Raw genomic sequence first — 16,616 nt, forward strand, 5'->3', positions numbered from 1 at the left:
TGGTCGACTATCGGCCATTATACTCTGAGAGACCACGTGATTCTCGTGACTCACGTATAAGGGGGGCCGTGTCTCGCGGGGAGTGGACCACGAATTGAATTTGTTACCGTTCAGAGCCACTCGTTGCTTCCAAATTTGTTCCTTCATTGCACCACCGTTATTGAAATTTACCTAATTTGGTCAACGTAAGGAAACTTGAATCGGCATTCAGCATATAGCAGCTCTGGCTAGACGTGATTGAAGAAGACATCCGAACAAATTCTCGAAATCAGACATAGACATATAGTATTTGTCATTCTGCTCTAAAAGAATTCTTTTATTTTTCACACTGCTATGCCCGGTGCTTTGAATGATTCCATTAGCCTGTTAGTTTTTCTCCCTATTTTTTTTTTTTTTTTCCCGTCTTCGAATATGTCCAGTCTCCATTAGGTGCCGTAGCTCGGTTGGGGGTGGGGTGCGAATGCCAATGTTACTAGGTCCATCGACATCGTAGTGCACTTAATAGATGAACCCTCATTCAGCTGGTGTATGCGGGCATTTGACATTCTATGATTCGTTTAAAGTCCTTAAATGTCACGAGCTTGAAGACAAACATAATTGATTGAATCTGAAATTCATCCCTACTGATGTGATTGCATGCGGAAAAGTTGCACAAAGTAGCAAAACAAATCGATAGAAAAGTGCAGTTGATGAACTCTCTTCTCGAGCAGGAAATGAGATTGTGGCACCGAGGGAATACGAAAGATACAAGAAAATAAGAAATGGAAGAGAAAGCTTCGTTTTATTTGATGTGTTAGTGCGTGCGTGCGTGCGTGCGTGAACCACGTACAAGTCGGCGCGGATGGCTCTGCGCAGTCGTTCTGTGATTACGGAAAAGAGATGTGTTCAGTGTTAGGTCGACCTGGGCGACAGTTGGCCAGCCTTCGTCATCGAAGAGAGAGTGTTAACCGCCTGCAACTGTTTGTTGATTGCTTCACATTTTTTTTTTTTTGAAAAGAACGATCTGGTCCGTCATTCGCTGCGGCCTACATCGAGTGTTGATCTAGTTTGTGTACACGGCCATCGTCCTCAATTGCAAAAATATGGCCTTAACGTACGACTAGCGTTTGAGGCAACAGGTTGCTTTTGGAACGATTGTTTCTTTTCGGCAACACGTGCGGTGCTTTCGATTCTCTCCAAATGCCGCGAGAACAGCAGCTGGATCGTGTGGGAGGGGGCGGAGTGAGTCGGCAAAACAGACGGCCACCACTAATCAAGAATGCTGGATGCTGTTTAATGCTAGATCCACACTACAGCAATAGCAGCATGTATCTGGGTGATGAGGGCACCTATGTCTGTAAAGCATTCAGTCCTCGATCTTACGTCATTCAAAAGGTGTTTTTTAAATATTTTTCTACTGTTCTTTTTTATCGCTCCGCCCTTTTTTCGGTCGTGTTTTATTGGTTTGTTTAATTGCTCGGTGTCTAGATGTGGTAGATCCGGTGCGGGGGTGTTGTCGAGCTGGATTGTGTGAGAAAAGAGAAAAGGCCGATCAATACACGTCGTTGCTCGAGTGGATGGTTTTTGGGTGGGCGGATACGTTCGATCGAGGGTGTGCAACAGGGATTCTTTATTTCCCCTTTTTTCTCTGTATTTTCCGATTTTCTTTTTGCGCCCCAAGATTCCCGATCAGATGAATGGATGGGCAAAAGCGGCTGTGCAGAAAAGGGTTGAGTTCGGATGGAAGCTCTGACGTCAGCAGACCCACGTCATTCCTGCGATACCATTGATCGGTCGTATCCCACTCTTGACTATTTCAACTTCTCGTCTTTTCGATGTTTTCAATGGCACTTCCCCTTTTTTTTATTTTTTACCGTTGTTGCGCCACGATCTATCTTGACAACCGTATCTGTTGTGCCTTGTGTTGTGGCTAGTAGGATATTAATGATTGATGATTCAATCTCCGAGTAGTGTATTGGGTTCTATCGATCTCTGAACTCCAGGAAGTCGTTCGAATCCATTTGTGTTTCTTATTACGTGTTTTTGTAACGTTCTCATTGGTTTCTTGTTGTGGTTGTTTCTGCATAGGTTGGACCCTCTTCAACGTCACCTCCACCACTTTTATCGGCAGTACCTTCGCTAAATCCCGACGCCGTCGTTTTTGAAAGCAATCATCTGACCAGACAAATAACTGACACGGACAGTATTGTCATTGACCGCCCGACTGCAGTAACCCACTCCTCAGGAAAAGGTTATTTCCTGTTGTCAAAGCTTTTTCTTCTTTTTATTTTCTGTCTTCCTTCTTTTGTTGGTAAAAAAAAAATGATATACACGACACTAAAAAAGGAATCGTTGGACTGGAACAGTAGCGGTGAGACCCCTCTAGCGTGAAGGTTCTTACATGGTTGCTCAACTATTTATTTTTTCTATCTCACTTAGAAATGCCCAAGAAACTCGTAATTTTATTTGGTATCCAATTTGCTTATTATCATTTTAAAAATCATTTGAACAGCCCGTTCATTTATCAACTTGACGAAAGCCCAATTTTTCAATATTCGGTTGATCGATTATTTCAAGTCACGCGGTATCGTATTTATCGCGATATTTGAAAATAATCGATCAGTAGCAGTATCGAGCGATTTTCAACGGCCATTTTCTTCAACCATTTTCCCTTCCCCCGGCCTCTCGTGTAGCCTCCCCGTGTTAGCCTGGCTTTTTCGAGAAGCTAGCGAAAAAGAGGCGAGGAGGAGAGCCCGATATTTAGCCGGTACATATATTTTTTTTTAAGTCAATTGAAGAAGAATTGGTGGTATTATTAGACAATTTGTTTTGGGTAAAAAGGTTTTATTCCGCTTGTTTGTATCATTCTTTCTTTGCTATGATTAAAGAATATGGGCATAAATGTGCTCGACCACGATACATACACTGCAATGACTAGGCAAATGGATAAAAATAGTGAGATTAACTGTTTGTGAATGTTAGTGAATTTGTAGAAATTGTTCTTATTGTAAGAAATTGACAACAATTACATGTTTGACAGTAGGTTCCTCTTACTAGAATAGTAAATCACGTATGCCATATCAAGTCCATCAACGAGGGCACCGGCCATTCGTTACACTTAGCTTAAGCAAACGTTGGTAATAATTCAGTAACGTTAAGTGGGTGTGAGTACTTTGTTAGTTGTATTTTGCTTCTCCTAATATTTTGCTTCTTTTTTCTTTAATACAGAAAATACATTGGTGAATGGGGAAGCAGTCATGCCTGCACCAGTGGCTCTCTCCGTGGAACCTTTGCCTGCTGTAGACTCACCGGACATGCTGAGGTTAATGTTCACTTCTAGATATAGCTGTTTTTGTTAAGTCATGAGTTTTATTGGAAGTTTGTCATGTGATGTGATCTGCTGTCAGTGCAGCTGCACAGCCATCAATGATGATTATAGATTTCCAGTTTTCTATAATGACATTTAGCGTTTCATGCCTTCCAGTCTGGTTCAAGGTCTAATCTTCTAATTTATATTACTAGAATAGTACAGTATTAGTATTCCTTAACAGCACATGTATTCTGTTTTGTTTCATATATTGTAACCTGATAAGTAATTCTTTTCTACATAATTAACAGCCCGAGCCCAGTGACTGTGTCTGTTGTACAAGACACCACCAAGACAATGATGAATGGTGACCAGCTGCAATCCAAAGAAGGGGAGAGTGGTTCTTTCCAGAATGAATCAGTAGTGGTTACAAGTGAGATTGTGAACAATCCTTCTGCAATGTCTCCCATCGGGGATGTTCCAGTCGACAGGCTTAAGCATGCTTTAGCTGTGCAACTAGAATATTATTTTTCAAGGGAGAACCTCGCTAATGATGCCTATCTGGTGTCTCAAATGGATGGGGACCAATATGTTCCTATCTGGACTGTGGCTAACTTCAATCAGATCAAGAAATTGACGACTGATATTAAGCTCATCACTGAAGTGTTGAAGGAATCGCCAAACGTCCAGGCAAGTCTTATCACGTTGACGTCTAATTTATTCCTCAACGCTCTAATCATTGTTCTTTGTGTTCTGACGTAGGTGGACGACGACGAGTTGCGCGTGCGACCCAGCCACAAGCGATGTATCGTGATTCTTCGAGAGATTGATGGTTCCACGCCGGTCGAAGAAGTCCGTGCGATTTTCGCTGACGAGTCTCTGCCAAAGATACTCTCTTGCGAGTTTGCTCACAATAACGTCTGGTACATCACCTTTGAATCGGACGACGACGCGCAACGGGCTTATCATTATGTCCGAGACAACGTCAAAGAATACAAGGTACATACGTCATAGCTTATCTGTTGTTACCGATGGGGTTTTTTAGGAGGACATTGCTCGAAAAAAATTATTTCAATGTTGAGTTCAATCACTCATTGGCACAAAATTGAACGTGTTTTCAATGGTTATTATTGTTTGAATTTACAGGGCCGTCCAATCAATGCGCGCATAAAGGCTAAGCCGGCGATGAATCGCTTTTTCGGCTTGCCAGGTGGAGTGAATAATGGTCTGCCTGGCGTACCACCCGGCATGAGCATTGTTCCACCGGCCGTTCCTCTCCCTGTCCCGGTGATCCTGGCACCAGGAGCCCCATTACCGGTGGCCGTCGCACCAGTGCCTCCCGCCGCCGTCCCATTGGTTGCTGCAGCCGGGACGGCTCCGGCGCTCAAGAACGGATATCCAAATGTTGCCTCTTCGGTAGCAAGTGGAACTCCTCCTCCGCACGAAGGCGTGGTTGCTGTTAATACTTCTTCGACTAATCAACCTCAACAGCAGCAACAACAACAGCAGCAGCCACATATGCAGCCGCATCATCAACAACAGCCAAGATTTCTCTATGCAGCACCTCCCGCTCCTGGGTCACCGTATGGAGCACAACCTCAGCTTCAATTATACGCTTTCCATCATCCCAGTTCGTTTTACACGCCGACTGTCCTACAGGCAAGAGTCTAATCAGTCTTTTCATCGTTTTGCGTGATAGCAAAATAATTAACCGTTATGTCGTGTAGGCATGGCCTTCGACGACCGCCGCCGGTACTTCGCTGTTTGATTTGGCACCGGTGTTCGCTATGAATGGTCTGTCGCCTCAAGCAACGTTTAAACCGTCACCCAATCCCCGCTACCCAGGTAACATTGGCGGCCGCGGACGGGGTGCTCATCGTCGAAATTTATCGACACATTCTAATGCGAATAACCAAAACGAAACGAGCGTTTCGGCGCATTCTCCTGGAATCAGCCATCAGCAACAATCTGGCGGCTTGAACGCTTCTGCTAGTGGCAATGCCGGCAGCACTGCGAACGGCGTTTCTATGAGTAACGGGCCATCCGCTGCGCCCCTTCCGTCCAAAAACAGTAGCTCCCCTCAAGCGGGGACAAATGTTTCGTCTTCTTCACCGGCCACTAGCAACACTGGCGGCAGTGGACGTGATAATAAGGAAGCGAGCGCTGTAAGCGGCACTAGTCATCATCCGGTTCAGAAGCAGGCTACTGATGGCGCTCCAGCTGCTGGAGGAGCGGGTTACAATTCTGCTTCCGGCGAAGAGAGGCGACATCATCACGAAGCCAACAACGAACGAGGTATTGGTAAGCTAACTTGAGAAGTTTCAAGAAATTTATTGATTAATCATCATTCCTGGTTTAGGAGCAGAACGGGGTGATAGACAGCAGTACGGATTTGGTGGCAGAGGCCGTGGTCGACCTAGAGGTTGAACAAATTAAATTAATCATCCATTTATCTAAAATATTAACATTTTGTACGCCTTTTTAGGTGATAGAGGGAATAGAGGAGGCGGATATTCGTCCTATTATCGCGGTGCATCAAATGGCCCTTACCGTGGGGGTGGCAGCGGAGGTGGTGGTGGAGATCGTGAACGACAGGATCGTGACTCGCGGCACGGTAGCTTCGGCTCCTCTGTTGGTAGTGGTGGGGGAAGTTACCAGTCGCGTGTTAACGGCCCTCATCAGCATCACCATCATGGCAATGGTAACAGCAGCACGACTAGCCCTGCGCCCGATTTCGACCTTCAGGCAGTTTCATCGTTCCCGCCATTACCTGGACTGGAAGCTGGAGCTCCTAGTGGAGCCGCTCTCACTGTCTCAAGCAACATTGCCGGTATTTACTTCTTATAATTTTTTTAGATAAAAGAAGTGAAATTTGAAACTCGCATCTCTGGTTTCTAATAGGTGGTAATGTAGTAAACTCTGAAGCAACGCCCAAAACAGAGGAGATCAGTACATCGGAATGTGTAGCTCATTTAGGAGCAGTTAATAGTGGCGGAGCAAGTGGAGCTTGGGGTGAGAGTAAACTGTCAGATGTAGTGAAAGGTGTGGCCAAACCGAAAAGTGGCTCAAATAACGGGCATGGTCCAAAACATCTATTGAGTGGCCCCGCTTTGGTTCCGAGCGGAGGACACAACAGCAACGCAGCGGCCAGTAGTTCTGCAGCTTCCGTGATAACGCCATCGGGTGGCATGATGGGTGCAACCAAGGCAACATCAGTCGAGAGTCAGACATCTCCATTGCCCAACGGTGATCTCGCACAGTCCACTCTTGCCCTTACACCGCCTACGTCGCCCGGGAAGAAAGATAAGCCATTTTCGGGTTCTGCTGTCCAACAAGCCAATACTTCAAAACCGGCCAAAGCGCAAACGTCCACTCAACAATCGCTCACACACCACCATCAACAACCCACTGCAACTGGAACTCCTCCCTCTGATGTAGCGCCGGTTAAAGCAATTGTCGCTCCTGTTCATCCGCCCGGCGTTTCGTACGCTAAAATGGCCGAACAGAACAAGGATCGATTGGAACAAATGGCACGCGAAGTCAAGGAGCGCGAGCTAGAACAAGAACGTGAGAGGAGGAGGGTAGCCCAAACGAGTAAATAATAATATATCATTACCTCTTTTTAACAAATTAATAGCTTAATTTTTCTTTATCGTTTGTTTGCAGAATTGGCAGCTAATCAGGGTAAAACTGGTGCACGGCCGGGTGGGCCTGGTCAAACACCCGGTAATGTAGCCCCGTCAACTAATTCGACAAGCCAAGGACCAGCAGCTGTCCAGCAGCAGCATCAACACCAATATCGCAACGATAGGCGTAAAGACAAGCAGGCTCACCATGTCAATGCAAACATGGGCAGCGATATTGAGGTTGGTGGTTCACGTGACCGTTCCAAATCACCTTGAAAGTCTGTTTCAGAAATGATGAGCGGAAAGGAATAGGAGCGATGGGTGGACAGAATTTCATGTTAAATTTTCTGGCTACCACGTAACAGCAACAATATTGTTTTGGTTTTTTCCCCCCGTCTCTCCTGTCTTTTCCGAAGTGGTGTTGTCGTGGGCAAACAAGATTGAAACAAAAGAGGCCAGCAAAGCTGTGCTGGGTTCCATTGTGTATCAATGCCTCTCCGTCATCATTAGAATTAATACCACCGCCGACGAACTTACCCGGTAGTTCCGTTTAGGATTTAACCTAATTTTGTTTTTCTTCGAACGTCGATCTTTGCATATACAATCGTGATTTACATCCGATTGTCTATCGACATAAAGGAACGAACCATTTAAAAATTTGCTCCATTTTCCCAATCTACTACCACATCTTCGCACGTAGAGAGAATTTTTGTTTCTCGGGAAAAGGAGGGCTTGAAATCGTTCAATCGGTTGCTCATCTCGCCAACGGGTGTGGAATGTGTTGCAAGATTCTTCTTCCCGCATAAACACACCTAACGCCACACGGATAAATATGTTTTCTGACCTTTGTGTAATTTTTGTTTCTAATTATCTTTGCTGCCCCATTCATTGACTTGGACCTTGTTGGAAATTCGTGGAAAACATTAGCGCGTCTTGTGGTGTAGTTTTAAAAAAAAAGTCAAAGCCAATAGCAGGAGAGTGGGGAAAACGTAACACACACAAAAAAAGAAGTTATTTGTTTTTCAGGGTGGGAAAAATAGTGTGATGCAAACATGATTACGTTAAAGAGAGGGAGGGAACAAAAGATGTTAATTAGTCGTCTGTTGATGCTTCAAAATTTGTAGGATAGTGGCGATAAAATTCTGGCAGATAAAACGAATTATTTCAGAGCGAGAAACAAAAGAAAAATAGCAAACACGTTGTTGAATAGTCGATTATGATTCTCTTACGAAAAACAAAAAAAAAAAAAAAAAAGCAAAAACAAAATTTTTTCTCCATTGTAGTCTTTGTCGTAGGTGTTGGATAATAACGTTCTCTTCATAACCGGCACCCCTTCGCTGGCCAATTCGTTTTGTTCTCCAGATGATAATTCTGTCTCTCGATTTTCCTTGGTATATTTTCTGCCGCCACTTCTCCTGCTCCTCCTTGCCCACCTCGCCTTTATTTGTCATTGAAGGAATTCGGAAGAAGTGTAGGTAGTGTGACGAAGCTAGGTAATGAAGACGGGTGCTAATGTTTTTCTCTTCTTCATTGTTCGGTTTACCACAGCGGCTGCGCCAACAATTTATTATTTTCATTAATTCTACCCCGCCATTTCCTTCTTTCCAGCTATGCTTTTTTTGTGTTTCATTTTCGATTTTCCGAAATGAAATCATTTCTTTCCAACAACACCGCCCGTGACGGTTCGTTTCTCTTTCAAATTCCCCCTTACTAGCCGTTTAGTGAACGGGAAGACATTTCCTCGCTTTTTTTGGGGTTTTTGTTTTTTGCTCTTCCCAAACCACCAGCCTAAAAAGATTTAAATAGTGTGTTCCAGTCAACGAGTATGAGGAATTAATTTTTTTTTTCTTTTTCACTGGGGTTGTGTCCACTAGCTGTCCATTTGGCCGAATGTTACATCTTTGATTTTTGCTCTGGCTCGTCATCATCATCCCTCACTTTGATGTGTGCGTTGTGTGTGATTTATCTCTCGCAAAATGGATTGTGCCTTACTGCCTTTTTCTTGTTTTTTTTTTTTTTTTCCTTTATTATTTTTCCGTTAACTCCATCTGTTCTTTTTCCCTTTTCTTTGCCCTCTTATCGCCCTTACACATCAGTCTTTGCGCGTGTTGTTTCGCCCTCGGTCGTTCTTATCACATTTATTTCTCCTCCTTTTACCTGTATTATTATTATTCGGACATTCGTCACTTGTTGTCTTGCGAATTGATGCTAATTAAGTGTTCTTACGTCAACAGAATTTTTGGGGTGGGGTTCTATATTTAAAAACAATGTGTTAGGGGAGGGGAAAAGAATGACGTGCTGGATGGATACTCCCACGCAAAAATTTTTGGCTTTCATTATTTTTCACGAGGAAACACACATTCATTCACGCAGCCTCCTCCTATTACTATTTACTTGTCCGTCTCTTCCTTTTTTTTTCTTGAATCAGTAGTTCGAAAAAAAGAAGAGCGGAAAAATGAAGGAAAAATAATTTTCTCGATTTTTGAGCTCGGAAAAAGATGTTTAAGATAATAACAGAAGCAGCCATTCACTATACCCTTTTTTTTTTCTAAGAGAAAGGGGGAGAAAAAATTAATTGCAGGAGAAAGATTCTAATGATACGATTCTGTATGCTTTTTTCGTCTTTTTTACTACTACTACCCTATTACTATCATTGATACGATTCATCCTGATTACAAAGCAAAGAAGCCTGTGTTTGTTGTAAAAGTGTGTGTAAATATGTAGCCTGATGAAGAGCTGTCCAACGGAGATTTGTTAGTGTACGACTCCTGTTCTTTTTTTTTATTATTATACTCCTCACTCATTTCTCTGCAAACATCAACATAAAGAAAGCCAACTAAAAAAAAATGATGGAAAATAGGTTCGTGTCGTAACATACAAATGGAAGAAAAAACAACAAAAAAACACCAATTATTGCGGACCTTGTTTTTATTTATTCTGAAAATGGACATGCGATCTGTTGAATGGGATGAAGGTTCTCCATTCACAAAACGGAAAACAACTGTTTTAACCGAAGGTCGTGATGAGATCCATGTCCTTATAAGGCAACTTCCAAAAATGGGAAAAATAACTTGCTTTACATATTGAAGACATTCAAAGGTTGAAGGACCTCTTAACTTAATCGAATTCGACCTTATCGGGAAAGTGTGCACTTACAAGGCAAGATTTTTCTAAATTTGCGGTTATGTTACGAAAAATTCACACAGGTAGGTTTACACAAGTTCTATTTTTACGTCTCAAGAGCCTAACAGGTCTTTTTTTATTGTAATCATTAGGGCTGATTGCCGATCGAATCTCGTAAACGATTGTGGTATAGTTGACAAACTTGTAACGGCAAGTATTATTCTTGGAATTGGAAACCAACTCGTGTCCTCGTTGCCTCTTGAAAATAAAACTGTAATCAATTCTACGCAGAACAACAATATGGTAAGACGCGTTCGGTGCGTTTCATTTGTTTTTTCCTCGACATCAAACGCTCAAGGCGCGCAGAAAAATCTGTCGTCTGCTGGTCCGACATGACTCACCTTCTGTGGAATCCTCCTGGCTGGCTAAGAGGGGAGAAAAATAGTTTGTGTAAGCACGTATTCTTCAAAGAAAGGAAAAAGGATCCACTACAGGTGTTCTTAAACTATTTTACCCGATTTCGGTATTCAATTGGCAGAGATTGGTGTGGAATGAGGTGGAGAAAATCCTTGAAATCCTTCGTGTCAATATCGAACTTTTCGTTTCGACCCCGAGAACGATGGCTTTTCAGAAGTCACCCATCATTTCGAATTGTGTTTCGTTTTTTTTTACCTCAAAATTTCTTAAATCACCCCAACTTCCAAATGGAAAATTCTCTTCTGAAACGAAGGGGGGATGAAACAGAAAAAAAAAGAGATGGCTAGACCAAATGGTGCGACCAATAGGGAAGCTTGAGGGTTGGTTCATTGTCTGGTCACCTACGAGTCGATAGGGGAGAGTTTACCTACAGCAGCCAACAATCAGCCACCATTAGACCAACAGGTCGTTGTCAAGTCAAGTTGTGCTCAGCACTCCGTTTCCAAGTTTAAACGAGAAAATGGGCGTGTTTGTGACAAGTTTCAGGTAAAGTTATCTAGTCTACTGATACAACGTTCGGAAGTGTGAAAACAATTTGAGAAACATTCGACATGGCTCAACCAATGGATAATCACGTTAATTTGGATATTCACCTGAGCGTTATGACAGCTCGTGAATCTCGTAACGCTCCATCTACCATCCAAGTCCACAACCTCTGTCACAAAGGGTAAGTTAACTTATCACCTTTTTCATGTGTGTTAATTAATTATACGAACCACAATCCTACAAAAACGTGAGATTTTTTTTTCTTGGCTGTCATCCAACATAAAAATGGCTTTTTATGTTTTTGCCTGAGGTGAGAGGTCTACGAAAAGGAAAATCAGGTCGGGTTTGCGGCATTCAAGGGTGGAATAGCCGCCCGAGGGGACTGAGAATGTAGAGGAACCTTTTCTTTATTATTGTTCTTGTAAGCGATGTTTTTCTATCCGACATGTTTTTCGGTTGACTACCTGTTCAGTCTTGACTGCCGGGGGATACTTTAGGGGTTAAACTTTCTATTTTTAGGATCACTTTTGATTCCCAAACATCTTAAGCAAAACCCTTGGTGTAACTGCATAACATTTTAATAACAAAACACTTTATTGTTGAAGAATGGATCAATTAGGTCATCCACACAAATCTTCGGCATTAGAAACCTTGAATCCGTCGCCTTCACTGCCAGTGGCCAATCAAACGCTGATTTGCTCTTCACCGGCCGGTCCATCAGCTGGTCATCATTTGTTAGCCACAGAATCTGATTTAATTGAGTCTCGTCCAGCCGGTTGGTTTGATGGATTTTTCGGCCGCATCCGTTCAGTTTTCCGCAGTTGGGACAACATTAGCTGCAAAGGTATTTTCGAATTTAATTAATTACATTGCTTTAGTACAAATTTGTTGTATTTTAGGTGATGAATGGGAGATTCCATTCGAAGCACTTAGCGATCTCGAACATTTGGCATCCGGAACGCAAGGTGTCGTTTACAAAGCCCGAATGCGCAATGAGATCGTGGCCGTCAAGAAAGTTGACGATAAGAAAGAGGCTGAAATTCCTGTTCTTCGTCAACTCAATCATCCAAACATTATCCGTTTCAAGTAAATAAATTTCACGGTTGGCTCAACATTCCCAAATATTAATTCTCTTAAATCTTAGAGGAGCGTGTAATCAGGCGCCTAATTATTGTTTGGTGATGGAATACTGCCCAAATGGGACGCTGTACGATTTTCTACGTAGTGAAAATGAATTATCGCCCCAGTTGACCTTCGAATGGGCCGTTCAAATCGCGTCTGGTATGCACTATCTCCATCAGAACAACATAATGCATCGTGACCTGAAAAGCCCCAAGTAAGTACAAACACAAAAGGATTCCGGAAATTGTTCTTGCCTTATCTTCACCTCTTTTTGTAAATGTTTGTTTATTCGTTGCCTAGTATCTTATTGGATGGAAATAACGTGGTCAAAATCACCGATTTTGGAACATGTCGCACTTTCAACAATCACAGCGTTTTAATGACAGTTATCGGCACGTACGCTTGGATGGCGCCCGAAGTCATTTGCAAAGACAAATGCTGGAAAAAAGTTGATGTTTGGTAAAAGAATTATTCCTCGTATTTTTTCTAAATTATTGAAATTTACATTTTTCATAAAGGTCTTACGGTGTGGTGTTATGGGAACTGCTCACGAGAGAAACTCCGTATCGCGATCAAAGTTACGGAGCCATCATTTACGGTGTGGGTAGCAACCGGCTGCAGTTACACCTTCCATCGACCATTCCGCCAGGCTTTTTACGTTTGCTGGAAATGTGTAGGAGACAAGTTCCACGTAAAAGGCCATCCTTTTCAACGATTTTACTTCTTCTGTCGAGAGTGTCGACAGAATTAATCGACCAAGATCCAGGACATTACGCAAATCTACAACTCGAATGGAAAATGGAAATCCGTCCGTCTTGTTCCAGCCGTGATAAATGCCATTCAACTGTTTCTAACGATTCGTCTTATCAGAAAGATTGCCAGCAATCTATCGATGTATTTGATGGAAATCACAACTACAATAATAACGATCCTTATGGTGAGCATCCGTTGTTTAAACGGCTGGCTCAAATCAGACATGTGGACGAGATACACGACCTCCTCGCAGAGAAGATGGCCGAGTTGATGCAAAGCGAAATTTACCATGAAGTCGCTTACCTTACAGCCATTCTTAAAGAAATTCAAGTGAAGCCAAAAAGCAAGCCAATGTAATTTCTTTAAGTATTTTACAGCACATTTTGTGATCTAGTAATTATTATTAATTTTCAGACGGATTAAACAGCGCAAAAGGAGTTACAAGAGAAATGGTGTTAAAAGGAATTATTCTGTTAAATCAATCAAGGGTCGATTGGAATCACCCGCTTTAGGACGCCAAGATTCCTCGCGAGTGGACAACAATTCTTGCCAATTTAAAGAACATAATCTGCAGGATGGGCCCAACAGCTCCGCTGCAGCGTCAGGTGTAGTCCAATCGAGTTGGGAGACGTGTTCTGACGACGATGAAGAGCAAACCAATTTCACGCTCGCCCAAAATCAAAAAGCCTTTCTTCGCAAAAGGTTTGTATTGAACCTTTTCTGTTTATCTTATTTTTTTTTTTAAGGTTTCGTTATAATATCATATTTCATTATGTGCACATTAGCGTTGGGCGGAATCCGATCCGGACGCGCAGGCCTTTCAAAGACCGTCCTACTTCTGCCTATTCCGGAAATTCCACCGAAGAAAATCGCCTTTCACTTCTATCCGACGACGACGGTGTTGCTGGAAACATGTCGGATTTGTGATGTCCTTTTTTTGGGTTTAAATAATCCGATTTTTGTTGTTCGGATTTTTTTTTTACGTATTCAGTTATTTGCATAGTGACGTAGGTTTTGCCCAGACCAGTTTTTTTAATCAATTGTTGACATCAATTTTTTTTTTCTCGACATTTTTTAATTCCGGTTTTACCTGTTAAAGAGTTCTGGGTGTTGCTCAAGGCAAATAGGTTAGTTACATTTATTTATATTATTTTAATCATTTTTTTTTCTCGTTGAGTGCGAATTTCTTAATTTGCAGCTGTTCATCAAAATTGATCGTGTTAAACCCACCAATTGTGTCTTATTTATTCTTTACTTTTTGACGAGTGCCCTATGTGAATCATATAAATCAAATAATTCTCCTACATTGCCAAGAATTTCGAAAAACCTTCGAAAGTTGTTTGCCAAAATAAACACGGGTACTTTTAAATTTTTAATTGTAACGCGAAAATTTTTTTCCACGGGAAAAAAAACAAGAAAAAAATATTTCCTTTCGCAATTAGTTTATTGACGGATGTTTGTCAACGCGGGGTTTGAGATTAAGAAACCTTCGCTAACGTTATCGTATAAAATGGGATAGGTAAAGTTTGACGTGGGAGGAGATCAAAGTACTGTACAACATACTGATGTGGTAGTATCTCTAGAGATTATAATGCCTAATTAAACCATTAATCTTTCTGCATTTTCCTCGCAGACAGACACGAAAAAGAAAGATTGAAAAAATGGTGCCATCGTGACTATGGAACCTTGAATGTTGGGCGTAATAATTCGACAACGAAAAATAAATAGGGCAACAACGCACAACAACAAAATTGTAAATTTAGTTATTCCTTTTTTACAAGTTCTTGTGGGACGTTGAAATGTATATCCATCACATTCACCTGGTCACTGTGTATGAAAAACAACAGTTATAGTTGTTATCAAGACTATTGATCAAATATCTGATCTTAGACATGAATAATGCACAAGTAACGAAAAGGCGTTGGTTTCGCGAAAGGAATAAGCTAACCAAATTTGGATTACTCAACTTTCTAATTAAACAAAAAATTGCGTGCTTCATATTTTTCTTTTCTCGTCTTTGGACGTTTTCATTAAATGCAGTATCTCCTTTAATTTTAATTTGACTGACCTGCTTATCTTCCACTGGTTACATGATGACGTCTCGCGGTTAAATATTATGGCGGTCACAGATGTTCACAATTTCACGTAAATGGCTGAAAACCAATCCGGATGCAGTTTCTTATAAGTACATCACGCTGTACTTTTTTTTCCTTGAAATGGCACATACACTCAGCAGACGACAGAAGGTCACGTTTTAATGCACGTAAGTATGGGGAGGATGGGGGACCTTTTGCAAAACCACAGTTACCAGGCGATTCGTGAAGGGGAAACTTTAACGCTAGCTTTCAGAGTGGTCATTCCTGGAATCGGAAGCCTCATTAAAAAAAATGTTATTTTCTCCTGTTTCTTAGGAATTGTCGCTGTAAATACATCCTTCTGCTAACTGCTGTGCCTTAGATATAATCGATAATAAGCAAAATTGATAGTTAATTCTGTGTCTTTTTAGCGAGAAGTGGCAAGACTGCGCGTGTGTTTATTAGTTACGGGAAGATTTTCTCTTCGTACTCGGCGTGGGTTGAACACCTGGATGAGTCATACACTTCCTATAGAAACAGCTCGAGGCAAAACGAGACAGGGAGAAAAAAAAAGGGGGTGAAGGGGAGGCAGCATACCTTTTGTGGATGGAACAAACCAAGAAAGTCCCTTTCCAACAGGTAAATGTCTTTTAGTGTTTTTGTTTGCTTCCTCATTTTAACCTTGATGGCGCCTGTTACATTTGAACCAGAAATCTGATACGCAGTTTAAATGCATCTACTCAAAATTAAGAAAGAAATCCTTGAAAACAATCTCCCCTTTTCTACCCTCTTCTATTCTAAATAGAACGAAAATGTGTGAATTTGCTTGTTAACCAGTAAAAATCCTTGGACGGTACAGCATGCCACGTATTGAAAAAAAACCTAAAGTAACGTCTGTGCACATTTCGTTCTCAATGTCAAACTTTTTCGCCCGACCCGGATTACTTTTTTTTTCTTTTGTTTTCCCTACGTTAGGAAAACAAACTTAAAATGCAGACAGGATAAAGAGAGAGGCTGGACATTAACCTCTAGACGGATGGATCCAGATTTGGGGGGTTTCATTTTCAAATATCATTTCTCTTTTTTTTTATGTTTGAAAGAGGGATCCTTTACCCTCGAGTACACAAAATGTTCTCTCTCACCCTCCCTCCATTGCGTACGTTTTACATAAACACCTGCGGTTATCACTCTACCTAAAAACCATAAAACGGCTAATGAAATTCAACTAAGTACCGAGTGCACAAAACAAACGCGTTTCCTTACGTCATTGCATCCACGCACAAATATTTGTTTTTGTAAACTGGACTATAGAATCTTGTCCGTTGATAAGCTCCCAGAGGTAAATTTTTGTTTTATCTTTGTACGTGGTTTTTTTTGTACGAAAAAAAAAGTTTGGGTCAAAGTAAAGGATCCGATTCAATCTAGTAAATTGCATCAGTCGTTCCATATACCTGTCCACGATCGGAAGAGGGAAAAGGGGCGGAGACATCAAGTCTCCTCCTTTTCCTAGAGGTATGTAGACGGGGTATATTCCACGATAGCAAGTGCCCGTGTGGGGGGAGGAAAGAAAAGTCTCGGCCTCGAGCACGTTATTAGTCTGCTGCACGTTGCCCAGTTCAGTCGTGTTGTTACTCTTTCGTGCCTGGGTGTAGAAAAAAGAAGCGTGTG

The 16,616-nt window shown here is 41.9% G+C and overlaps 2 protein-coding genes across 2 annotated transcripts; both read left to right on the forward strand.

Annotated features, from left to right (window-relative positions):
* The first annotated feature begins 497 nt into the window (after positions 1 to 497).
* LOC130690236 (la-related protein Larp4B-like) lies at positions 498 to 8,787 on the forward strand. Its single transcript, XM_059495608.1, has 11 exons — positions 498 to 1,374; positions 2,068 to 2,230; positions 3,208 to 3,301; positions 3,598 to 3,976; positions 4,049 to 4,285; positions 4,433 to 4,945; positions 5,014 to 5,587; positions 5,646 to 5,708; positions 5,772 to 6,116; positions 6,188 to 6,880; positions 6,953 to 8,787. The coding sequence occupies exons 1-11, from the start codon at positions 1,180 to 1,182 to the stop codon at positions 7,186 to 7,188; spliced, it is 3,492 nt and encodes a 1,163-aa protein (XP_059351591.1). The 5' UTR covers positions 498 to 1,179; the 3' UTR covers positions 7,189 to 8,787.
* A 1,959-nt stretch (positions 8,788 to 10,746) lies between these two features.
* Positions 10,747 to 14,211, forward strand: LOC130690240 (mitogen-activated protein kinase kinase kinase 13-A-like). Its single transcript, XM_057513245.2, has 8 exons — positions 10,747 to 11,179; positions 11,604 to 11,842; positions 11,898 to 12,084; positions 12,143 to 12,334; positions 12,421 to 12,579; positions 12,639 to 13,226; positions 13,288 to 13,575; positions 13,659 to 14,211. Exons 1-8 carry the CDS (start codon positions 11,064 to 11,066, stop codon positions 13,798 to 13,800), a joined length of 1,911 nt encoding a protein of 636 aa, XP_057369228.1. The 5' UTR covers positions 10,747 to 11,063; the 3' UTR covers positions 13,801 to 14,211.
* Positions 14,212 to 16,616: the final 2,405 nt, after the last annotated feature.

This window comes from Daphnia carinata, chromosome 6 (assembly GCF_022539665.2).
Source record: "Daphnia carinata strain CSIRO-1 chromosome 6, CSIRO_AGI_Dcar_HiC_V3, whole genome shotgun sequence".
Taxonomy (NCBI): domain Eukaryota; kingdom Metazoa; phylum Arthropoda; class Branchiopoda; order Diplostraca; family Daphniidae; genus Daphnia; species Daphnia carinata.

What these genes read in the sequence shown, in the direction of transcription:
- LOC130690236 (XM_059495608.1), top strand. Translation starts at nt 1,180, where the DNA reads ATGCCGCGAGAACAGCAGCTGGATCGTGTGGGAGGGGGCGGAGTGAGT. An exon ending in AGGCCGTGGTCGACCTAGAG is followed by an intron (nt 5,709 to 5,771) that starts GTTGAACAAATT and finishes ACGCCTTTTTAG; the next exon opens with GTGATAGAGGGAATAGAGGA. An exon ending in GAGGAGGGTAGCCCAAACGA is followed by an intron (nt 6,881 to 6,952) that starts GTAAATAATAAT and finishes GTTTGTTTGCAG; the next exon opens with AATTGGCAGCTAATCAGGGT.
- LOC130690240 (XM_057513245.2), top strand. Translation starts at nt 11,064, where the DNA reads ATGGCTCAACCAATGGATAATCACGTTAATTTGGATATTCACCTGAGC. An exon ending in CACAACCTCTGTCACAAAGG is followed by an intron (nt 11,180 to 11,603) that starts GTAAGTTAACTT and finishes TTATTGTTGAAG; the next exon opens with AATGGATCAATTAGGTCATC. An exon ending in AAAGCCTTTCTTCGCAAAAG is followed by an intron (nt 13,576 to 13,658) that starts GTTTGTATTGAA and finishes TGTGCACATTAG; the next exon opens with CGTTGGGCGGAATCCGATCC.